This window comes from Mugil cephalus, chromosome 12, assembly GCF_022458985.1.
Source record: "Mugil cephalus isolate CIBA_MC_2020 chromosome 12, CIBA_Mcephalus_1.1, whole genome shotgun sequence".
Taxonomy (NCBI): Eukaryota; Metazoa; Chordata; class Actinopteri; order Mugiliformes; family Mugilidae; genus Mugil; species Mugil cephalus.
In genome coordinates, this window is record NC_061781.1 from 15950840 (window position 1) to 15974057 (window position 23218).

The following is a 23218-nucleotide window of genomic DNA, read 5'->3' on the forward strand; positions in this document are numbered from 1 at the left end:
ATGTAACCGGCGAAGGCTAAAGCAAATGTAAGGCTCACAGTGTCTCAGCAAAAAAAAAAAAAAAAGGAACAATGGGTTGCATTTGTCAGCAAAACACTGTGACTTTTTTTTTCCTACTGGTGATCCACAGGAAAAAGTTTCATGTGGCTCTGTGCTGAGTTTGAGTGAAGACAGGAGAACCCCTAAACATAATCCCCACCCCCCTCACAAACCCACTCCTACCTCCAAAAGTCACCACCTATCCGTCTCAGTGTCATTTCACAGTGTCAACCCACCTCTGGAATTTCAGAGAGGAAGAAGGGGTAGCAAATTATGGGACACAGAGTTTAGTTGCAGCTTTGAAAGGAGTGTGAGAGAGATTTGTTTTGTTTTTTTTCTCCCCCCCTGGAGGAGACTTTGACTTTGTGTTCTGGAAATACACGAAATCCGCCGTGCATCGTGTGACGGCTCAACTGAGACTTGCTCCTGTCCAAACAGTTTAATGAGTGGAAGCCCCAAGGAGGAGTAGTCAGAACTCGCTGCAGGCAAAGTCAAACCCTTGGGAAACAAAGCGGCGCGACTGCTCACGGTGATAGACATGCAGCCGTTTACTTTGTTCGGTGCTCTTTTCCTCCTGCTCCACATCTCCTCCGGCAGCACAGCCGCCCATAGGTGAGTCAATCAAGTAGAGCAACAGAGCGTGTGATGTTGTGTGGTGCGTTTCTAGCACCGAGACCTGCAGCAGGTGGAGACTTCACTTGGACATTTAGTCAGATGCTCGAAGCGTGACGTTAGCCAGATTTCTTTTTAGTATATAAAAAAAAAAATGGCACATTGCAAGGAGCCTGAATGCACCCCTGTAATGTTACTGTATAATTTGACCTGCTTCCTGTGAGGGAATTACTAACACTTGAGCTGCTAGTTTCTCCACATGCAATTATTTTAAGTGGAGTAACCGGAACCCCTCTATTTTGTGCAGAATTATGGGCTTTAAATCTTTACAAGAAAAACTGTTGTTTTGATGGCATGTATACACTGCTGGCCCTGCTAACAGACCGCTATGAGAGGGACAGCTAAATGTGGCACAGCAACTGTTAATAGAGGAGCACCTGTCACGGTTAAGGAGCCCCTCTCTCCTGTGGGCTATTCTGGTTGATTTCTATCAAGTCTCAGATTCCTCCAGTCCCAGTGGAGCCGATGCTGCTTTTAGGATGCTAACCCCAGCACTCCTTATGAACATCTGGGATATCGCATCTGAAAAGCAGAAATAAAGATGCTGAAATCTGGTTACATTTGGGGCTAACGTGACCTTTGAATTCACTTGATTTTAAAGCTGCTGGAAACTTGGTCACTGGAATCGTAACTTAATTTACAGGTTAAAAATACACACGTGCAATGTAATCTCGGTGTATATTTAAAAAAGCGACGCCGACCCCCGAAGCACAACCCAGAATAACTTTACGGTAAATTCTCATCTGACTCCAGAAACGAGCCGCAGACATCAAACATCAAAGCCTGAACGGGAGAAAACAGGGCTCTGCACGAGGTATCAGCTCAACGCAAGGACGTGTCTGATTAGTGTGTTTTCCCCCCCATTTGTAGCCTACATCCTGTCAGCTGGCTGGTGCTCCACAGGGAGCCCCACTTCTGGCACAAGCCCGCGAGGAAACACTTTATTTAGGTCGTTTGTTGTTTGGACCGTAATTAAAAGTCGACGCCTCAAAGCGTGCATTTGCTAGAGCTTAGGGTTTGTGGGTGTGTGAGCTTAAATGAAACCAGATTTTTTTTTTCTTTCTAATAACCTAAATTTGTCATCTATAGTTCACTGTTGCTGCTGATTTTACTTATATTTTGGATTATAACTGCACTAACCGGTGGGGTGGGTTATAAATGATACCGAGACCAATAAATCACATCTTACCTTCCACTCGTCTCTCCTTCTACAAAGGCACTACAGACAAGTCCTTACTGGAAACCAACCAGGTGTGTGTCGCTATGGCAGGAGACTGGAGTGTTGCTATGGCTGGAAGAAAAACAGTAAAGGGCAGTGTGAGGGTAAGAAGATTTAATGTTTGGTTTTGATGAAAGCATATGAACGCGAGAAACAAAGAGCGTTCAGAGAAAATGATCTAAATTTACAGACACAAAGTCCCAGCTAGTATTATTCCTTTCACAAAAGATATTTTCCTAAACCAGAAAGTGGAGGAAATAACATCAAACTAAAAAGTCCCCTGCATAATAGAAATGTGCGGTTTGACTGCAGTCCATCGTTCTCCGCCGCTGATATTTGTGGTGGTATTTTCTTCATGTTAAATGTTTTACCAGCTCAGTGCGAGCACGGATGCAAGCATGGAGAGTGTGTTGGCCCCAACAAATGCAAGTGTTTCCCAGGATACGCCGGAAAGACGTGTAATCAAGGTAGGTATTTGAGGTCAGTCAAGAGGGTCTGTAAAATATTGGCAAAAACTGGGTGGAGGATGATTAAATTTCCAGCTGAAAATATTTACCTACTTAATTTAAAGCTTTAAGTTAGATGTCTGACTTTTAGAAACGCTGCAAGTGGAAACATGAAGACGTCTCTCATTTTCCAGATCTGAACGAGTGTGGCCTGAAGCCCCGACCCTGTGAGCACCGCTGCATGAACACACATGGCAGCTACAAGTGCTATTGTCTCAACGGATACACCTTAATGCCTGACGGATCTTGCACCAGTGAGTCCCCCGTACTGCGGCTTCCCCGCGCATACGTTGAGCCTGCCTGATGGCGTGCCTTGTTTGTGTTTGTGTGTTTGCGTGCAGACTCCAGGACGTGCGCCCTCGCTCACTGTCAGTACGGTTGCGAGGAAGTGCAGGGGGAGATTCGCTGCCTCTGCCCGTCCGCAGGCCTGCAGCTGGGGCAAGATGAGAGAACCTGTGTAGGTGAGCAGCCACACACTTGCGCCGAACAGTAAGTTGCAAACACAGCGCACAGTTCCGGACAGGCTCAGTCAATGCAGCAGATGGGGCAACGGCCCTTATTTGACTAAGGAACACAAACAGTGTTTGAAAAAGAGAAAAGAGATTGACTTTTGCACTTTGTGTCACATCAATTGCATTTTTTTTTTTTTTTTTTTTTTTTGATACTGGAAATCTGTAAGGATTCTATTACATGGCTCTTGGATGCTAGGCTTATAAAGCAGCTGGATATAATTATGTTATATTTCTTCCCACAAAGCTGCTTGAGCTGGGACTGGGCCAGCCTGACATGATCACACATGGGATGTACTAAACTAGTGTTAAATTTCAAACCTGCCACGTTCCAGCGCACTCGAAAATTGATTTACAGCAAAAGTGTACGTTTATTCTGAAAATGTGCCAAAAAGCGAATTCCTCAGAAGTACGAAAAGATGAAGTCTGACAAGACAGACTTTTAGCCACTGTGTTCACCGTGAAATCTCTGCCTGAGCTAAATGTGGAGTATCTGCTCTGCACCAGATACAATAGACTCCTAACTGGCAGCTGGCCCAGACTTTCAGTGCAAACCATGTGCATCCGAAGGAATAAATTTATGTAAACATGCTTATAATGACTGTATGAAAAGCAATTTCGGATATTGTCTCCACGGCAGTAGGCTGACTGATTGCTTGGACAATCGTGTGTCACTGTATCTTGTTCAAAACCGGCAGTGATGGTTTATTTCTAGCAGCTAAAAATCCTTCTTTTGCACATGTATCAGTAGCTCATTTCCCACCACATCAAACACAATTTAGCTACGTTGCGAAGTAGGAAGCCAGTGAGGGATCATTATTTTTATGATCACCAGGAGGGTGAAGCTTCCATCTGGAAGAGGAAAAAGAGTAGTTAATAACTCCATGGGTTCAGTGGAAGCAGACAACTGCTGTGGTAATATGGTATAATATAGGGACTGAAAGGCAATTACATAGCAACACACATAGCAACTCCAAAAAACTATTTAAAATGAAAGCTAAGGACTACAAGCTCTTTTTTTCTCTCTGAATGAGTGACATAAAATTCAGGAATATAAAATCCTAGACCCTTAATTTTTGCCCCTTTTGTTTCCTTTCAGATATTGATGAATGTGTAACTGGGAAGAACGACTGCCCGTACAACAGGCAATGCGTCAACACGTTCGGCAGCTACTACTGCAAGTGCCAGGACGGCTACGACCTGAAATATGTCGACGGCAAATATGACTGCGTGGGTAAGGCATACGAGTTTAAGTGTGCGGGGAAACATCGGCCACGAATTCCACTCCCGAAGGTACAAATAGGCTTCTTCCGATTTCAGAACTTGATGAGTGTGCAGCCGGCACCCACAAATGCAGCCACCACGCTGTCTGTCTGAACACTCAAGGATCCTACAAGTGCAGGTGCAAGTCTGGCTTCAGAGGCAATGGCTTTGAATGCTCCGGTGAGATCCTAGATTTGCTACACAGAATTAGGGATCAGTTGATTTTTAGGAGTGGCTTTTAATAAGTACAATAAATAAAAAAATAAACTAAAATAAATTGCAAAAACACATGTCTCGGGCCTTTTCCAGGTAAGTGTAGTCAGGGAGACGGTCACATATTTCACTAGGACTCTTTTAAACATTAGCAAACTGCCGTCCTGCCAAAGCCACTATCCAGCTTTCAGACTCCACTCCTCTCTACAGATGTTAGCTTGAGAAAGGCACAGATTGAAAACACACCTGTGTAAACATGACCCCGCATTGTAGCCGGCCATCTGAAGAGGAAGGGGAAAGAAAGTTAGCGTTACACTCTTTGGACCAGGCCCAGATATTAACAGGTGAAGACTCGTTGTAGCCGAATGACATGAAGGGTACAGGTCAGGGGTTTCAGAGTGAATGAAGATGCCTGTATTTTTTGTAGTCAAGCCATTTTATCAGAGGTCGTGGGATGGAGACAAGGGCAGCGCAGACGATTCCCTCAACGGTGAGATTACTGCGGAATCCAGCTTCTGCTTCAGTTCTCGCCCTGCAACCCCATTCATTCATCCGTTCCTCTCTCGCGTACTTTTAAGATCGCCTCCCTCAGCTCTCTCCCTCTTGCTCATGGCTGGAAATGTTGTATGTCCACAGCACCCGCGGCTGGATATCAGACCGAGAATCTTCAGCATGACTCTTTTTTTTTAAACACAGAAGCTTAAGTGATGAAATGCTTGTGCAGCTATGGCACCAATTTAAATTGCACTGAATGAACACTTTACCTGCATGCACTGGGATGATCCCAGCTATTGTCTTAGCATGTTCCTTTGTAATGTTTTGCTCCTTTGGAAGAAGTATATATTCATAAACTGGTGAGTATCTGCAAGGAAGCAATTAATAAGAACAGCTGCAAAATACATGATAACAAACCCATCTGAATCCTGGTAAAATACTACTTCCTACTCATGACTGCATATCCTTATGTCTAATCTGGTATCCTCTTCCTGCCCGCAGTCATCCCAGACTCCCAAGTGAAGCCCCGGATTCTGGGAGGTAAGCTGAGCAATGAGGACATCAAAAATGTTATCCCTGAGCCGGTTGCAACGCCACCCTCTAGGCTCCGCCAGCAGCCCTTTGACTACGAGGGAGAGGTCTACATCGGTAGCCAGTCCGAGGTACAGGAGGAATTTCCAGAGGAAGAGGAGGAGGAGGAAGAAGAAGAAGAAGACAACCTGCTCAGTCCAAGGGGAGATGTTTTCAGTAAGTGTCTTTGATTGCCGACCTACGAATGAATCAGTTCTTCTACTCTGGGTGGTCCATAGCATGCATAACGACCATAAACAGACACATACTCATGCTGATACCTCTACACGACATATGAACGTATTATACGTTTTTTACTAGGAAGGTAGATTAACCACAAATAGCAGAACAGGTTTCATTCCATGAGGAAAGAGAAAGGGCCTCGTTTAAAATTAAAAACACAGCCTATAGCGCTGTCAGATCCAACTAAATAAACCACTGCACGAGACAAACCCAACAACGCACGATAAATTATTATCTGTTTCAGCCTGTTGATTATGAGGTGTAATGGACTGGCAGTGTGGTCATATTCATCTCACCGAAACACCCTGTGAATGTGGTCGCCTTTCACCACTAATCTTGATGGAAACATCAGAGCAAAAGCTCAGATAGCAAGAGGAGACAGGCCCCGAGACATCCATCACCTCCTGGGAGGAATTTTACTCTTCTGGCATGTGAAAGCCCAAGGATACGGCTCATCCTGGGCCTGCTTCCCATCTCCCGGGAATAGGGCGAGGAGGGGAGGGAGGTTGCAAAGCCGCCAGGCCTTTTATTATGTTTTGCCCAAAACAGCTGTTGTGCAAACAGACTTGACTCCTTGCAGGAAAGTCTGTCATCAGCACTCTAGACCTCTTCTAACTCTAGCCCACTCGAGCTGAGCAGGTTCAATAACCCCAGCTGTCACTCGTCTGTGTGTCTAAGGCTGCTTTTCATGGGGGTGATTTGCTTCAAGAGCTTTAAAATGCTCGGGGGGGTGGCTGTATCCTAGACGTGAGTGACAGCAGGACAAGTCAGCACCTGTTGGTTAAAATCCCCTATGAATCTCAGTTGTCATTGTGGAAAATCTCTTCGCTGCATTATTCTGAAACATTTTTGTCCAAGCACAACTATGATAAATATGTGTTTTTAATGATTATCACTGAAATTTTATACGGGCAGATGCCAACTTATTGGGTAAAACTTACTACAGCTAACGTGGTGTAATGCAATGAACCTGGATGGTCCATACCTTAAATAACCCCTGCCTTCAGTTTTTGTTGAAAGTGAACATTATAACCTCCATGAAAGTATGATTTTTAGCAGAACTATTTAAAAAAAAAAAAAAAAACTGCAATGTTATGAGCTAAGTGTACCTTGGAACATTGTAGCAGGGTGTGTATTCAACGCCCATGTATTTAAACTGATTATCTCCTTTCATTTCCAAACACAGTATCAGAGGACTTTGAGTCAGTGTTTGGCCCAGTCACGGAAGTCAAAGAGGTCCAAATATCACCAGTTCAGGAAGGTAATAAAATATGTGTTTATGTGCCATTCTTATAAAACCTCTGTTTATGTGACTCATTTGATAATCTGCGTCTTCTTCTTCTTTTTTTTTTTTATGTCTAGAGTATATCATGGATTGCAACTTTGATCAGGGAGCATGTGAATGGGTCCAAGACAAAGCTGACCACATGGACTGGAGTGTAGCATACCATGATAATGGTAACGCAATTACTGATATACTGTATTCACAATAAGAGCAATTCAGTTTGTGCATTCAGTTACTTACCTGAGCTAAAAACTCTCTCAGGTGAGTACTACATGGCACTGAGTGGGCTCCTAGGGGAGCAAGAGGACGTGGCCAAGCTGAAGTTGCTTCTCAGTGACCGGGCCCAGCAGGGCAGCTTCTGCCTTACCTTTGACTACCGCGTGGTGGGCCATAATGTGGGCACACTCAGGGTGATGCTCAATAACAATGCTTACCCAGTGTGGGAGCAGAGCCACAGCAGAGACCAAAACTGGCAGACGGAGCTTCTCACTGTGGCTTGGAAAGAGGTGGCCCCAGAGTCTGTGAGTCCTTTACTTATTTGACTAATTGACAGGTGACTTTCAAAGCAATGAAGTAGCTGCTAAATAACAACAATACCTATAATGATAATTATACTTGTGGCTAGCTATAATTAAATTTCTTACCACTGAATATCTTTCAGATCATCTTTGAGGCTCAGCGTGGGAGCGGTGTTGGAGGTGAGATAGGCCTGGACAATGTTGTGCTGACCTCAGGTCCCTGCCAAGATGACACCGGTCCAGTCTTTTAATCAACTCCACTTCAGATGAACAAATCGTGTCAAGGAGTCCTGTTTCTCGTCCGAATTATTGTGCCTTCCTCGTGTTTCAGCCAAGCGGTCTAAAGGGAAGAATATCTACAATCAGTGCATGCCAGCTGACTCTATCACTATGCTGCTAATGTACAGCAATGCATCCTGCTACATTGTTTGCTGAGATATTCAAGGCAGCGTCTTATAACACAGATAACTCCCATCTCAGGAATTGGTAGCAATGCTAATTTTATCTGTTAGTTAGGTTTAACAGTATTGTAGTTAGCCTTTTGTTGTGTATATGACCACGCGTTGCCTAAGTTAACTAAAAATAATCAGTTACATGTAATGTGAATCCTTAGGTGAGTTATATCAGAAATATTAGATCTGTATCTGTACTTGAAGGCAGCGTAGTTTAAATGATTCATAAAAGTGTTTGTGCGTATATGCTGTAAAATTTGCTTTCAAATTATACTGTATTATTACATTAAATCTTTTTTTTCTAACTCTGCCTATCAATCCCCCCCCCCCCCTTAGAATATCTACCTGCTGTGGGCGTATTCAAACTTGGCAGACAGCACCTGGGGTAATTTGGAAATATGTAAACAATGGAAATGCCACCACAAATAAACCTTAAATTTATGGATGCCAGCTGTCAATTTACATCCATCATGAGCAAGAAAGAATGTTCTAATGATAACACAACAAAAAAAAAAAAGGTACAGGGGATTATTTTCTCCTGCAAAGAAAGAGGGACAGACATTCCATTCTTGTGGATTTTATAAAGTCAGGGCTGGTCCAGGTGGGAAGTTAATGACTTAAGTTGAAACATCTGAGGTACATGTGTTTTCTTGATTTAAAGGACAGGAAAAATGCACATGTTTAGTTGCCAGGACTGCACGAAAACCATTTGAGTAAATGGCTTTACCTGGTCTGTGAACACTGCACACCTGGTGAAGAAGGCCCAACAGAGGAGCTGAAGATGGCTGGATGACTCTCCTGTTGATCATTCACAAACTTCTACAGGACCACAATAAAACCCGTCCTCTGTATCGGTGTGACAGTATTGGATGGGAGCTGCACAGGACAGGAAGGACTTTGTTCACATGAACAAGATTCTCGTGCAGATTCTTGCTGCACAGTTATTGGTTAGACTGGAACGGGGCCAGATTTTATCTAGAGTAGCAGGTTTTATCTTTTTTAGGGAGGAGAAGATATTTGCAATGTAAAAAAAAATTAACAAAAAAAGCCCAAAATGAGCCAGAGTCAAAGGAAATGTAGCAGCACTTTTCGCAACGAACGAACGCAATATTAACATCTCTTTCAAGTCCGGGGCAACTTACACCACCATATGGAAACTCATGCACCCGACAATAATAGTGGTCAGATGGCAGAAAAGAATGGACTGGCTTCAGCACTAATGAAGGTGACATTTGCCAAAGGATAAGAAGGAGGTAGCAGAATCTATAGCGGATGCAAATGCTTTCTTATTCCAGGGATGTTTTGTTCACACGTATTGTTTACACACTGTTATTCTTTACATTATTGTGATTGTTCTACAAGTTTGCATTCACATTTTAATCATGCTCTAATTTTTATCCCAGTTTTATTTATATTATTTTTACATATATACATATTTTGAATTCTCATTTATTATTTTTGCACTATTGTTAAAATGTTCTTGCGTGGATTCTTTTTTTTATGATTTGTTTTTACAGTAAAATTGTTTTGCATGGAAGTTATCTGGCACAAACTTTTATAGGTGAGAGAAAATTCTTAATAGTGATTTCACTGTCAAAGCATTGGGGATATGGCACCACCTTGTGGAATGTTTGCTACCATTTATTGTTTCCTAGATAACATCTAGTTATCGCCTGGTTGACTTCTAAAAACAAATAAATGACTGTAGGAACGAGCCAAGTCTTTTGAACGGCTGCTCAAGAGCCACAAACACTGGCCATACATTTAACTGCATAATCTCTAGATCCCCACTCCAGCCCGGTTGGTGGAGGTAATGCACCTATGCCACCTATAAACCCACAGAGAGGAAGAAGAATCTGATTGTTGCTGTCTGACAAGATCACATGATCGAGGGTGTCCATGTAGCCACCGTTAGCTTGTTAGCTGGTTAGCAGGTTAGCAGCGCTGCCGTCGACCCGCTGGAGTTTACCAGGAAACCGCTAAGCGACCTGACGCTGTCTCGGGCTACGCCAAGTCGAGGAGGTGTCAAACTGACGCATAGTACTATTTCCTGGTTTCTTTTTCGATGACTCGACAGCTATCTGCCCCTATTTCTAAGGTACGTTTCTTGCCCTCTTGAAAAACCGAGCTAGCTAAGGCTAATTTAATGTACAACATTAACTTCACTTAACTCCAGCTGTGCTGTCTTGTTTTCTCTTTTCATGTTAGCCTAGCTTAATGAGCGACAGACTAGCAGACAGTCCCAAAACTAGGGTTCTTTCCATTTACGCGGTACTGTGTGTTTCGTATAATATTCCGTACAGTCTAAAGCTAAACATTCACATGTTTCTAATCAGTTTTTGTACCTTTGATGGTAGTGAGTGCTTTGCAGCAATAGGGTCTCTCTACTGTCACTGCTGCCCTGGACCATCTGTTAATCAGGAAACTGATCCTTTGTCACCGTTTTACAGCTGGTTGAACGTTACCTGCATGGCTGCTCACATCAACATTAAGCAAATGAGCATGTGACCGAGGACTGGGGTTTTACAGCACATGATCCTGACAAGTAGAGGAGGTTCAAATCAATCCGGGGTAAGAAAACGACGTTTAAAATGTACATTTAATTGTGCGTCCCTGCAGTAAAATGCAGTGTGATCAATAATTCATATAAAAATGTTATCATGCTGGTGTACAACTCTTACAAATGTTCTCCACATGTTGCATCCTTCCATTAGGTAAATTATTTTTTTTTAAGTGATCGATAAGGAGTGAACAGCCATGACAACAAAGACATCGCTGCTGAAAGTCATTCTGCTGGGTGACGGTGGCGTTGGGAAGAGCTCCATCATGAACCGTTACGTCACCAACAAGTTTGACGCACACCTGTTCCACACCATCGGCGTCGAGTTCCTTAACAAGGACCTGGAGGTCGACGGCCGAGAAGTTACCCTGCAGATCTGGGACACCGCCGGCCAGGAGCGCTTCCGCAGCCTGAGGACTCCTTTCTATCGAGGCTCTGACTGCTGCTTGCTCACCTTCAGCGTGGATGACAACCAGAGTTTTCTCAACTTAAGTAACTGGAAGAAGGAGTTCATCTACTACGCGGATGTCAAGGAGCCGGAGAAGTTCCCGTTTGTAGTCTTGGGCAACAAAGTGGATGTGACGGAGAGGCAGGTGTCTTCTGATGAGGCTCGACAATGGTGCCAGGAAAATGGCGACTACCCTTATTACGAGACCAGTGCCAAGGATGCCACCAATGTAGCGGTGGCCTTTGAGGAGGCGGTGCGTAGGGTGTTGGCAATGGATGAGAGAACGGACCACCTCATCCCCACGGACACAGTCAAGCTCCACAGAAAGCCTCGCTCCGCCACCACTTGCTGTTCATAACATCCAAGAGTTGATAACATTACTTCACTATTAGGCCCGTTTAGTTGACGAGGCTGTAGGTGTGCAATGCTGTAATAACATCTTATTTAAACAAATTATGCTACTGGCTTTGTGATTTGTTACACTGTTGAAGGTTTGATAATGCTAATAGTTGGACTAATGATAAAAAAATATATATATCGAAGAGAAAAACACTAAAATTCATCCCAGCTGAATAACAACTAAACCTCACTGCACTGAATCCTTTTACTCTGCCACTGTTCAAAAGCCTGGCTTTAAAAGGATTGTGGAAAATGAGACTATTTCCTGGTGGCCCGAGACTACCGGTTATCAGTGAAATGTTTTCAGGTCTTCTCTCATGGCTCATGGTCTACTCTGTCATAAATGGAACTCCATGACGTGAATTTTAAATCTGTGTTTGGATGTATGTGCAACTAACAGTGGGCTTCAAAACTGTGCACAGTGATGACCAGTATATGTAAATAGAAAATAATTGCATAATTACAATTTTTACCTCTCAGTAGCATTGCTTCTGAGAATTATGAAGTAGCTAAGGCACTACTTTATATAACTAACAACTTGAGGCTTATGATTACTGCACCTTTAGGTTTGTTTGTGCACACTGCTTTGTGAATGGCTTTGTGCTGGAAGCACTGAGGGATTCGTTCCCTATCACAAAATAAATATTAAACCTTAACATGCATGGGATATGGTATATTTAAGTTTCTGGAAATTTTTATATTTTGTAAGCTGTTTTTACCTTGGAAATCACTGAATCCAATCATCAGGAGTGTTTCAAGAATGATGGAGAAATGAAAAGTGAAAGATCCTTGTTCCTTATTGCTGGGTTTATTGTTTTAAATGATGATTCCTGATTTTAAAAGCACTCTATGAACATTTTTTTACAGTTACAGTTGAAAGTCTTCCCCACGGCTTAAAAAAAAAGTAGTGAACCGTTCATTCACCTAAACTACTTCTCATACGTTCATCTATATTCGAAGTTGTACTACTGTTATGCCAAATGAGAAATAAAAAACCCTGAGAACTGTCTGTAACGCATGATTCATAGTCTGAGGACTGTTGATAAGTCAGTTAATTTTGTAATTAAAATGACTCTTCCCATGTAGCCATGCTCTCTACCCACTGCCATGACTATTACAACTGTTGGATGAAGTAAAACATACACCAACACATAAGATTGTGTCCGTTAATGTAAATGTTGTATGTATTGTATTTTGGCTAAATAGCCCTTTCTAAGCCTTAATAGTGATATTATAGTAGTCCATCATACAAAAATAGAAAGTACGTCAGACAAGACACATTTTTTACAAATCAACAATACATTCTGTAGAACTGGAAATCAAACACAGGCATTCAACAAATGTGTTAAGTATGATACAACAAATAGACAAGATGAGTTCAAGTTCTCCTCCTAAGAGATTAACTCAGGAGATGCTTCTTTCCAAGAAACTGGACTTTCCTGTCAAAAGCTGTTGAGCGTATCGGCGCGTTGGTTTCGTAGAATGGATTCATTGCAAACTGAAAGTCAAAACATAAGTAGATTTAAATGGTGGCCAAATGCAACCAGTTGTTCATATCCCATAGAAGAGCACTTACCTTAATGTATAGGTCATACACATCATTAAAAAAGTTTTTGATTCCATCTTCTTGTCGAACATCATGCAGCATAATGAATCTTATATGTATGGCTAATAATTAAAGAAAATAAAACAGTGACATACAGAATAAAAAATGACATCATGATCAAATTATACTGAAAACTAAAATGTCATATAACAGTAGTAGCACTATGAGACTGTTTTTCAATTATCTCTGATAAAGAAAAGAGATCCCACAGCACTAGGTGACTTCTTCAAAGTGCACATTTTGTTCAGTCCATTACTGAAACTACACTGACAGTTTTTCTTTTGGTTAATAAAGGAATTGTGTCTGCTATTTTGCGTTATTACTGTAACCAAATTTATTAAAATTATTCTACTAGCCATTCACTTTTTTTTTCCTGACTCTTCTTTCAGCATGACTGCAATCATTGGGTAATAGCAGTAACTGCACATACCACAACAATGTTCACAGGTATTTCTTTGGGCAATTAATGTTTTATGATGGAACAAAAAGGAGAATCCAACGGAATAGAAAAAGGATATGTCCTGCAGTGACAAAGGCAGAAACAAACCACTCGTTGAACTTGTCCACCGTCTTCAAGTACATGTTGTTGGATAGCCACATGTTTTCATCCACCAAATCCAGGGCTGCGTGTGCAATAAACTGGTTCAGGTGACGATGGTCATCCTGCAGTCAGTAAAACACACCTTATTAAACGGATGTAAAAGTAAAAACGCTCCCATAAAGCTTTAAAGGTGTTGCACCATTACAAGATGATTTAGTGTGTCGGATTGTCTTCTAGCAGTTAGTCTAGCCTAAATAGTGCCATCATTGATAACCACTATTGTGAGAATGAACAATTTAGATATATAAACTAAGATTTCATAAACATAGTGTACTGATGTGATCATTTAAACCGTGTTACCTTTGATTCAGGCTTCCCAGCCGGGAGGAACTCCATCTCAAACACTGGATTGTCGCGATGACCAACCATCACAAAGTAGAAGCTTCCAGACATCGTTGCCGGCTCTTAATAGTAAAGCCAAACTTGTCTAAAACATATTTAAACCGAATTAAATAGGTTAAAACAACAAAATATTTCCCAATGCAATACTCAGCATTAATTGTTCACCTCCCTGCTAGCAAGCTAACGTTAATGACACTTTATCCGAATGACTCTTTTGCTGTTTTATTGCAAAGCTAAACAATAACACGACGTCTAAAAATATAAGCACAACAAGGATTTAGTTGTAAAAATAAGTGAAAAGCCACTTTTGTTTACCTGTTAAATTCGCTTCCTTAAAAGCTGAACTGGCAGTCGCAGAGAGATGACGACATAGCCAACCTATATTTATCGTTATCCGTGTATAATACTTTGGGAAATTTTGTTTTTAAAAAAAAAATAAATTCATGGAAATAATTTATTTGTGTAACATATATTATATTTTTGACTGATAATAAACAACTTGCCTTTACTTTTATTCCAGCTACGTCATAACTATGAGCCCGAACTACACAGTTTCCGTTGACGGATTTAAATGTTTCAGGAACTCCTCCTAGAAAGGGACGCAAAGACACTCTACGGTTGTCAGGCTGGTAACTAACGACACAAGTCTCTGTTTTGGTAAGAAGATAAAGTGATAAAGATCCAACACTGGTTTAGAATATTTGTTGAAAACGACTGGGTTCGTCCTCAACCTCGTCGTGCTGGACTCTCAAACATTCAGCAGTTATGTCTTCGTCCAAAGAAGATGCGTTATCCCCAGATGAGTTAAGAAAAAGACTCTATCAGACTTTTAAAAATAAAGGAGTACTCGACACCCTCAAAGTAAGTAGTACTAATAATATTGCTGCTGGTTCTTACTAGAAAAACGTTTGTCTTCATCCTCGTTCATTCTTCTTTTTTTCTTCGCATGTGATTCAGGCCCAGCTACGAAATCAGCTCATCCGTGAGTTAAAACATCAACCTCTGACTGGACAGGAACCAGTTCCCAGGCCAGTCCCTGTGAAATCTGAACCGATTTTAGTTTCAGCCTGTAACAGCATAGTAGCCGATCATCTCCGTATCTCGGGGTTTGAGTACACACTTTCTGTATTCTACCCTGAAAGTGGCTTGTCTAAAGAAAAGGTTCGTACCACTCCTTTTGCTTATTTTATGAAATTGTCAGAAATATAACTGCAGACTAAGATACTGGTCTCTGATTCAATTTTGGCAGGATTTCTCTAAAGAAGATCTAATTCAGCTTTTAAAAATTAGTCCCAAATCAGCCCTTTACACATCCTTGGTGAGTAACAATATTAAAAGGATTATTGTTCTTCAAATAATAACAAATAATACATGAATCTGATTAATAGTAATAATGCTATTATTGATTTTATTCAGCATTCAAATAAAGACAAAGGTATGTGTGGCATCCTGTTTTATTCTTAGAAGTCCACTTCTGCTCCCAAGTCCTGTCCTTGATATATTGTGTATTTGTCTGTTAGGGTTCCTGATCAGTCTTCTCACAGAGCTAACGCACCACCATGACCACAGCCTGCACCATGATGCTGACACTCAGACAACCAGCTTGTCAAGTTATGGGGAGTCTCTTGGTATGATCAACCAATATTGTACGTTTTCTATTTCAAAAACCTCCCGTTCAACATAAGAGTTTTTAATGTTTTCTGACTCTTTGTCCATTTGTAGTGGAGAAGATGAAAATGATTGATAAAGAGTATGAAGGCCTCAGCGGCAGCGATGGCAAAATGTTTTCGTTCCAGTCAAAACTGGCTGCATATAGAAAAGAAACCGAAGCACAGATGGAAGCAGAGATGAACACAAAGGTTTGTGCATATATCCACGTGGATATTTAAAAATAAACCATGCCTTCCCTTGCGTTTTTGTCAGTATGGTGCATTTTATGTTTCTGTTTTTAAGATGCAACACTTTAAAGACGTCGAAATTGCCAAGGTGAGGCTGGAAGAAAAATCCAAGTTTCATAAAGAATTCGATAAGCTGAAGCAAGAGCTGGAGAGGACTTATGAAATGAAGGCAAAGGCACTGATGGACCGGGAGAAAAATGCTATTGATCGACTACAAAAACAACAAGAGGTAATTAATTGTCATTTTAGATTTCCTACTTTTTTTGTTAGAGATAATCCTTCAGTATATCCAATTCGGTCCAACAGTATTTTACATTTGTGTTGATATTCATACAACAAAGGTTGTCATTTTAATTGCATTGGCTTAATAAGTTGAGTTAATAGTTCTTTGAAAATTATACGGGAATTCTGAATATCTCGGTATTTGTTTGCCTCCCTTTTGCTTTAATAGCAGTTTATATTGGAGCTGCAAAATTACGTTAAATCTAATAACTCATCTTATCCCAGCATGAACTGAAAATGCTTTAAAGAGCTTCTGGTGGTGTTAGGAATGTTTGACTTTTTCCATCTTTGAGTGGCCCTACAAATATTCACTGGGCTTGAAGGCTGGTGACATAAGAGAAAGGCCCAGTCAGCACCCGTGAGTCTCATTTGGCCTTCACATATTCACATCAAAGACGTGTGTTTGGGGTCATTATTCTGTTGCCGTATTATCCTTCTCTACAAAGAAGAAGAAGACAACAAGAGAGTGCAGCATGTCTCTAAAGAATGGAGAACTGCCACTCCTTGGTCACAGTGGAGTTTATGTGGTGCAGATGTCCCAGTAGAAAAAAAAAAAACACGATTAGACTTAAATATTTCCAACACCATGTGGCTGTCTCCTCTTATTACATAACTTACATACACCCTGCTATTACTGTCACAAATCTCGAGACATTTAGAGACACTGCTTATCCTCAGAGATTCTATTAGACATGTGGGCAGACTAATTGTGAGCATTGTGCTTTTTATTTACCAAATTCTGCATCTGCTCTGATGTTGCTCTCCTGTATTCTAATGTTGGAGCCACTTGTAATCAGCCTTATCTTCCAGCTGATCCCAAATGACGCACAATATTTATAACGTGTAAATTAGGAGTGAATCAAATCCGCCTGAGTTTCATCTAAATGTTTCTTCAGTGGAGGGCGACATCTGAACGAACCCTTTTGTACAGAGATGTTGACATGCTCAGTGCCACAGATCTGATTCAATTTGCTTGCTGATTTATAAATAGAAAAGAATCTTGAATATTTCTCCCGTTTCACACGTCAGAACTTCTAAATGTGTTTCAATGTTGTTGTTTTTTTCTGCTTTCCTACATTAAAATATGATTCGTTTGGTCATACTTATGGAGACTATTACAGTTAAAGTATGGAAGACTCTGAACATCACATAATTATTAAGGCTAAAACTGTGTCATTTATGCCTTTATTTTTATTTCACTTTTCTTTAGATTGAAGAAAAAAATGTCTACATGCAGAGACAATCAGTGTTGAAAGAAATCGAAACTGTCCGCAACAGAGAAAATGAGCTGAGGATGAGGATGGAGGCTTTTGAAAAGTAAGACCTGTTTTTAACTAATCTTGATTGTAAAGGAGGGCTATGGCCTCTCATTGTGTTTCACGAAGAATATTACTATGTCCATACGTTGATAGGACTTGTCAGATTCATGAAGAGAAGGTCAAAACTGCTGAAGAGCTTCTGAGGAGGAGAGAACTGGCCGTGAGGACTATGGAGGACACGTATGACCAGAGGCTGAAGAACGATCTTTCCAGGTATTTTCATGCTGAGCACCCAACGTCTCATTTGACCATCTGGATTTTAGTTCACATCGTAAATATATTATTTTGGTCACACACATGCAGTCTCTGTAATTCACTTTATCTATTACAGTAACTTCAGGGTATGTATATTTTTTAAGGTTGTGCGAACAGGGACGTCATTTTCTTCGTCTTATGTATTTATTTATTTTTTGTGAATAAAATTCCACATATTTTGGTAGGCTGCTTGCTGCAACAACTATATATTAACGTATGACACAGATTGCATTGTTTTGATGAGGTTCTGTTGTTTTTTTTTTTAAATATTTTCAGCAGTTAATCTTTATAAGTCTGAAGTTTTAAGCTTTTATACATCTAGGTATCAGCTTGAGCTGAAGGAGGAATTTATCAAGAGAACAGAAAAACTCACAGAAAGTGAGAACAGAAACAAAGGTAAGTATTTATGTTAATGCAGTTAAATGAATGGATGGTTTCGCTGTTGCCCAGGCTTTCTTTGTCTTTACGTAATTTCATTTTTTCAGAAGAAACTGTTCGTATCCAAAAGGAGTCAGCTTTAGTCAACTCCAAATTAGACGACCATAACAGAGCATGTTCAGAGCAGAAACGGCTGCAGGTAAACATCACTTGGTCATTCATACACCTTATGTTAAGTTTGAGTGTTATTCAGTATGATTCTGTAGTAACTGCATGTTACTATATAATTAATTCTAAGTCTCTTGTTTTGCCTGCTCTTTAATGTTTCTTCTGTTTTCAGGTTGAGCTAGTCACAGCCCAGCAGCAGATTTCTCTGCTCACTCAACAGAAGGAGCTGTTAAGGGAACGACTAGAGACCATGAGTGACTACCCCAGCCTAAAGAGAGACAAAGCAGAGCTGCAGGGGCAGCTGCAGCTGCTAAAGAAGCAGCTGGAGGATGCCCAAGAGGAGAGCCGGCTCCTCCGTGCAGGTGAAGAATGGCATCTGTTCTCACGTACCTCCCAGGTGTATTGTCCTGCTGCAGTTTCCCTTTCCAGTTCATATAAGAAAAACAGACTCAGGTTTTTCTGTCTGCTTCTCATAAGGCACAGCTTATTTCTTTGTGTCTTGGTAATGAACTGTCTGGAGGTTATCGCGTATAAAATGTCAACCTTGTGTCACTTTTCTTATTAGGAGATAAATGTAGTTCCTGTGGTATTCAGAGCGCCTGAGTCTGTAGCTCTTTGTGAGCTGTGTGAGGAGCAGTGTACTGTGAAGCATTCACGCTAGTCTTTCCCTCTGACTCTGAGTCTTTTTGAATGCGCCCTGCCTGCCAATGTGAGGCGCCTGTGACATGTTTGTAGCTTTGCAGTCAACCAACGAGTAAATGGAGGGTGAGAAGTGGAGTGAAAAGGAGCAGAGACCACTGTGAGCCGAGAAAGAGAGAGAGAGCTTCCTTTTTGCATTGCAAACTAAATTTTACCTCTCTCTGAGGGATACAGTGTTCTTCCTGTTAAAGGATGGGGCATGGGGCCCTTCTTGTCATCACTAACAAAAGAGAAATGTGGTGATAAACCCACTGCGGTCCAGCTTTATGCTGGTCAGATCCATATGGCTAAAATCCTGAAATGGGAGCCTTAAAAATGTCTTGCGCCCTAAATCTGAACCGCTTCTTCCGATCACCAGATTCTTTTCTCATGAGACATTTTTTTCCCACAAATCAGAATATGCACTGGAAGCGGTACATTAAGTTTATGTTTCGATTCTGTTGATCCCCTCTTTCAGATATGGCCAAGCCATCCAAAGAGCAACTGGCTTTGCAGATGGAGCTTCGGAGGCTGCAGAGCGCTCGCAAACTGGATGAGGACGAGTTTGAAAACCAGAAACAGGTGCTGCAGACGCAGCTTCAGAGTGAGGTCAGCCACTTCTCAGCCCCTTGCAGACTGTGGGAAACTGTGTGATCATTTTCGTGAAGTTCTGGTTCCCCTCTGAGAATTTATTTTGTGACTGGAGTATGTCTTTAAGCCTGTGTTTCGTGTGAGCTACCAAATACTTAGCGCAGACCTTATACCTGCCTTCTGCAGGTGGAGCGGAGTGCTCAGCTCAAGGCTCAGCTGATAGAGTGCGAAGAGAAGTTACAGTGGATGAATAACCACGTTGAGGACATCAAAATGCAACTTCGCCAAACTCAACAAGGTACCTGTGAAGAGACATGCATAATTACCATGTCTCAGTCTCACTAGTCACTGCGAATCACATTAATTACTCTATAGTTATGCATGTTACAATGGGTGATTTATGAGTAGTTAACTTTATTTAGTTCCTTTCTTTCATAGATCTTTTTGTTCTGTCCATTAACCCTTGTTAAAGGGATGGAAACAAGAAACAAAGTCAAATTCATAGACATAGCTGCATGTAAATATGTCTTAGAAAATAGTTTGCTAACTTTTTCTCTGAGCTTTTATGGTGGTTGTTCTTCTGTATTAGTGCTCAACGTTCTCTTTGTTTGCTGTTCCTCTTTCCCTTTCTTCTGTGCGATTCATTCAATGATGGCAGCTCTTGAAAACGAAGTGCTGCGTAATCCCAAGCCCTCCCTTGTCGATCGCTCAGTGCTGGAGCTCAGTGTTGACAAGCTGGTTCCCCCTGACATCTATGTGGACCGACCTCTGCTGAGGACCAGGTTGGGTTACGATGATGTTTGTGAAGCAGGTGGGCCCTTGCGAGGACACAAATCTCTTTGGAACGACAGCCCAGACTCAGACCTGGAGATGGTGGCCGAAGCCAAGGCTCGGATCAAGGAGCTGCAGGAGGAGGCCGAGACCTTGGAGGAAGCCTACAGGAGCTACCAGCAGAGGGCAGTGCACTCCACTATCTCACACATGCTTCCCGCAAGAACGTTTTCCCCTCAACATCCATCCGATCGCCCCGACTCTCCACATAGAAAACAGCACTCTTATCATTCACATGCCCACTCAGCCCACAGAGCACAGACCTTACAAGTTACACTCTCCCCCCATAAAATCCGATCCCACTCCTACGACACCAGAAACACCTCACCACCTGCTCAGACAAGAGTGACCTTCTCAGAAGACCACTATCACCCCAAGGCAACAGTTTTCGCCGACCACAGTCTCCACTCATGGACTGAGCCTTTGTTCCAAAGAGATGGACACCTTCAGGATGAAGGCTTCGTTCCATCAAAACGCCTTTCCTCCACTCCACGCTCTTCTTCCAGAACTAAACTTCAAACAGAGATTGTGGAAGGTACCTTCATAAAATGCTTTATCCTGTCAAAACCCTTCACAAAGCACAACACCATTTTTTTTTATCTCACACCCTTCTATCGGATGATATTTTCTTTTTTGTTCTTGTTAGAAGCAGCTGTGTCTGTAGTACCATTCCCCGATCTGACGTCTGACGGACAGCTCTGTAATGCCCCCCACAATGAGGCGGTGACCTCGGGTGACTTTTCCTCTGAGTTCAGTCCACCTCGCAGTCCTCAGCTCAAGAGCACAGCACGAGACCAATCCAGGTACCATCTGGCATCGAGCTGACAAGGACATTCCGGCGTTTCATACACTTCACGTAGAGGTGCCGAATACTAATGTTTGCCTCCGTTTCTTTCAGTCCACCGAAGCTACAGGTAGACTTCTCCAGCTCAGATTCTTCCCCTCAGCCTGAGAAGATAAACCTTGAAGATCTCACAGGTTTATTGACAGGTAATCTGAGCTGTAATGTGAATGTAAACACGGTCACGAAAGTACCGTGCTGGGATTGTTTTTTGTTTCCTCCTAAAACTGGAAAACCGTCACTGTATCCTGGGATCATCAGTCATATGTTGCATCTGGTTTATTTTCCATTCAGAACCGTTATGCATGACCTGAGTGCTGCACAAATTCTGAATCCATTAATCAAACGGCCCATCTGTTAATACAAAATATTTCAAATGTAATATTTCCAGTTGATTCGTTGAGTTTTACAATTGATTCAAACTCAGTTCCAGTAACAAACTGTAGAGTATCCGGTACGGAGGTGTTGGATTTGAGAATGGCCGGTTTTTTAATGAGTGTGTGACTGGCCTCCAAAGTGTCCTTTCAGTGGCCCTGCACAATGGTGGGGATGAAGGACAGCTGATTATGTATTCTGTGCTGGTCCTCTGGCCCTGTTGCATTATGGTGTAGCATAAAAGATCTCTTTGTGCATGTCTCCCTCCAGAGCCCAGCCACATTCCAGAGCTTCTCCTGGACACTGCTGTCCCTCTCTCTGAGGAGGCCCCTGGCGGCCCCGCTGCCTCCCTCCCACAGGACCTCCCAGAAGACCCAGTAGACTCGCTGGGCCAAGCGGGTGAGTCGCTAGTCCTCCCGTTAATGACCCAGAATTGTGGTTGACCCCAAATGACGAGATCGGCCATCTTGCACTGTACGCTATTTGTCCGACTATAAATCTTTCGTAGTCACCTCATATTTCAGTCATTTTGGAGCCTCTTTAACAAAATGATGTCAATGTATATATTTTTTTTCTTCCTAGAAGTCCTACAAAGTTCAGGAGAACCTGCCAGCAGGGCAGAAGACGAAAAAGACGAGGAGCAAAGTTGGGAAAGAAGGCGAAAAGAACGACAAGAACAGCGACAACGGGAGCAAGAGGAAGCCAGAGAGCGAGAGCTGCAAGAGCTTGAACGGCTGGAGAAAGAGATGGTAATGATTTTCCTACCTCACGTCTATCTAAAAAAACCTGAGCATATTTATGTCTGCTAACAAGAGGTGTGTATGTTATCTCTGTCTAACCAGCTTTTGCAAGAAGAGGAGCAAAAACAACACAAAGAAGAAACTGTCGTTAAGAAAGAGGGAGACGATGAGCAGAAGGAGGAGGTAGACAGGGAGGAGTCCAAAGGTGAAAATCCACTGGAGAAATACATGAAGATGGTCCTGGAAGCAAGAGAGAAGCAGCATGAGCAAGTGAGTCGCATGCACTATTAAATATAAAAATAAAAATAAATAAATAAATAACTTGTAGCACATCCCGAGTGTTTTTTTGTTTTGTTTTGTTTTTCAGAGCCTTGGTAGAGAGGAGGGAGGACATACGAGCCCAGAAGCCAAGAGTTTGTCCGAAGAGAAAGAAGCGAGGTAATTCAGAACTTTTTCGCAAAACAGATTAAATGATTTGTGGCTTGAGTTTTCAAGTTCAAGAGCTTTGCTGCTAGCCTAGGAAAGTTTAATAAATACAAAAGCTTACCTAATCCTCTTCCAATAACATTCAATTTCTTCTGTGGTTTCTCGTCTCCTTAATGTTATGTATTTATTTATTTTTTGTTCTGGAATTACATCGAGTTCATTTACTCTCTACTATTTTTAGTTTGACTGCTTTCCATCCTTCGAGGCTTTCGCTAATCAACCTGATTTTGTTTTTCCAGCATCGCAGCATATTCACACAAGGATGAAGATGATGATTTCTGGTGAGCTCATTATCCCCGACAAAAAACTGAATTATACAAGACTCTAAAACGGCACAAAAATGTTCCTTCTCGATGTGTATATTTTCCTTTCTGTATTGATTGCATATGTGTAAATAAATGTACTTTTTTTTTTAACCGCTACCAAAAAAAAATTC

The 23218-nt window shown here is 41.8% G+C and overlaps 4 protein-coding genes across 7 annotated transcripts; 3 read left to right on the forward strand and 1 right to left on the reverse strand.

Annotated features, from left to right (window-relative positions):
- Positions 1-262: 262 nt before the first annotated feature.
- On the forward strand, positions 263-8289 carry egfl6 (EGF-like-domain, multiple 6). Of its 3 annotated transcripts, XM_047600817.1 has the most exons (13): positions 263-651; positions 1928-2034; positions 2305-2397; positions 2571-2690; positions 2778-2897; positions 4045-4179; positions 4266-4388; positions 4849-4911; positions 5418-5663; positions 6916-6990; positions 7092-7187; positions 7276-7535; positions 7676-8289. In XM_047600817.1, exons 1-13 carry the CDS (start codon positions 578-580, stop codon positions 7781-7783), a joined length of 1620 nt encoding a protein of 539 aa, XP_047456773.1. In that variant the 5' UTR covers positions 263-577; the 3' UTR covers positions 7784-8289. The 3 variants fall into 3 exon arrangements, with proteins under 3 accessions (XP_047456773.1, XP_047456774.1, XP_047456775.1); XM_047600818.1 differs by lacking the exon at positions 4849-4911; XM_047600819.1 differs by lacking the exons at positions 4266-4388; positions 4849-4911.
- A 1549-nt stretch (positions 8290-9838) lies between these two features.
- rab9a (RAB9A, member RAS oncogene family) lies at positions 9839-12400 on the forward strand. The gene is made up of 3 exons (XM_047600824.1): positions 9839-10082; positions 10435-10555; positions 10699-12400. Exon 3 carries the CDS (start codon positions 10742-10744, stop codon positions 11348-11350), a length of 609 nt encoding a protein of 202 aa, XP_047456780.1. The 5' UTR covers positions 9839-10082; positions 10435-10555; positions 10699-10741; the 3' UTR covers positions 11351-12400.
- trappc2 (trafficking protein particle complex subunit 2) lies at positions 12184-14343 on the reverse strand. The gene is made up of 5 exons (XM_047600825.1): positions 14256-14343; positions 13899-14025; positions 13516-13660; positions 12968-13053; positions 12184-12889 (listed from the first exon to the last, which is right to left on the reverse strand). The coding sequence occupies exons 2-5, from the start codon at positions 13989-13991 to the stop codon at positions 12791-12793; spliced, it is 423 nt and encodes a 140-aa protein (XP_047456781.1). The 5' UTR covers positions 13992-14025; positions 14256-14343; the 3' UTR covers positions 12184-12790.
- Positions 14344-14493: 150 nt separating this feature from the next.
- On the forward strand, positions 14494-23198 carry ofd1 (OFD1 centriole and centriolar satellite protein). 2 transcript variants are annotated; one of them, XM_047600815.1, is made up of 22 exons: positions 14494-14801; positions 14898-15101; positions 15190-15258; positions 15357-15375; positions 15461-15568; positions 15663-15799; positions 15894-16067; positions 17331-17437; positions 17533-17652; positions 18017-18090; positions 18180-18271; positions 18413-18602; positions 19397-19527; positions 19696-19807; positions 20168-20875; positions 20987-21143; positions 21239-21330; positions 21827-21955; positions 22139-22305; positions 22399-22566; positions 22664-22734; positions 23022-23198. In XM_047600815.1, the coding sequence occupies exons 1-22, from the start codon at positions 14706-14708 to the stop codon at positions 23065-23067; spliced, it is 3171 nt and encodes a 1056-aa protein (XP_047456771.1). In that variant the 5' UTR covers positions 14494-14705; the 3' UTR covers positions 23068-23198. The 2 variants fall into 2 exon arrangements, with proteins under 2 accessions (XP_047456771.1, XP_047456772.1); XM_047600816.1 differs by lacking the exons at positions 22399-22566; positions 22664-22734; positions 23022-23198 and having other exon boundaries at positions 21827-22030; positions 22139-22290.
- Positions 23199-23218: the final 20 nt, after the last annotated feature.

Coding starts and splice junctions, on each gene's coding strand:
- egfl6 (XM_047600817.1), top strand. CDS start 578: ATGCAGCCGTTTACTTTGTTCGGTGCTCTTTTCCTCCTGCTCCACATC. Junction 2,898..4,044: donor AGATGAGAGAACCTGTGTAG/GTGAGCAGCCAC, acceptor GTTTCCTTTCAG/ATATTGATGAATGTGTAACT. Junction 5,664..6,915: donor TCCAAGGGGAGATGTTTTCA/GTAAGTGTCTTT, acceptor TTCCAAACACAG/TATCAGAGGACTTTGAGTCA.
- ofd1 (XM_047600815.1), top strand. CDS start 14,706: ATGTCTTCGTCCAAAGAAGATGCGTTATCCCCAGATGAGTTAAGAAAA. Junction 17,653..18,016: donor CTGAAGAACGATCTTTCCAG/GTATTTTCATGC, acceptor TTATACATCTAG/GTATCAGCTTGAGCTGAAGG. Junction 21,144..21,238: donor ACAGCACGAGACCAATCCAG/GTACCATCTGGC, acceptor CGTTTCTTTCAG/TCCACCGAAGCTACAGGTAG.
- trappc2 (XM_047600825.1), bottom strand. CDS start 13,991: ATGTCTGGAAGCTTCTACTTTGTGATGGTTGGTCATCGCGACAATCCA. Junction 13,661..13,898: donor CTGGGAAGCCTGAATCAAAG/GTAACACGGTTT, acceptor TACTGACTGCAG/GATGACCATCGTCACCTGAA. Junction 13,054..13,515: donor TGCCTTTGTCACTGCAGGAC/ATATCCTTTTTC, acceptor TATTAGCCATAC/ATATAAGATTCATTATGCTG.
- rab9a (XM_047600824.1), top strand. CDS start 10,742: ATGACAACAAAGACATCGCTGCTGAAAGTCATTCTGCTGGGTGACGGT.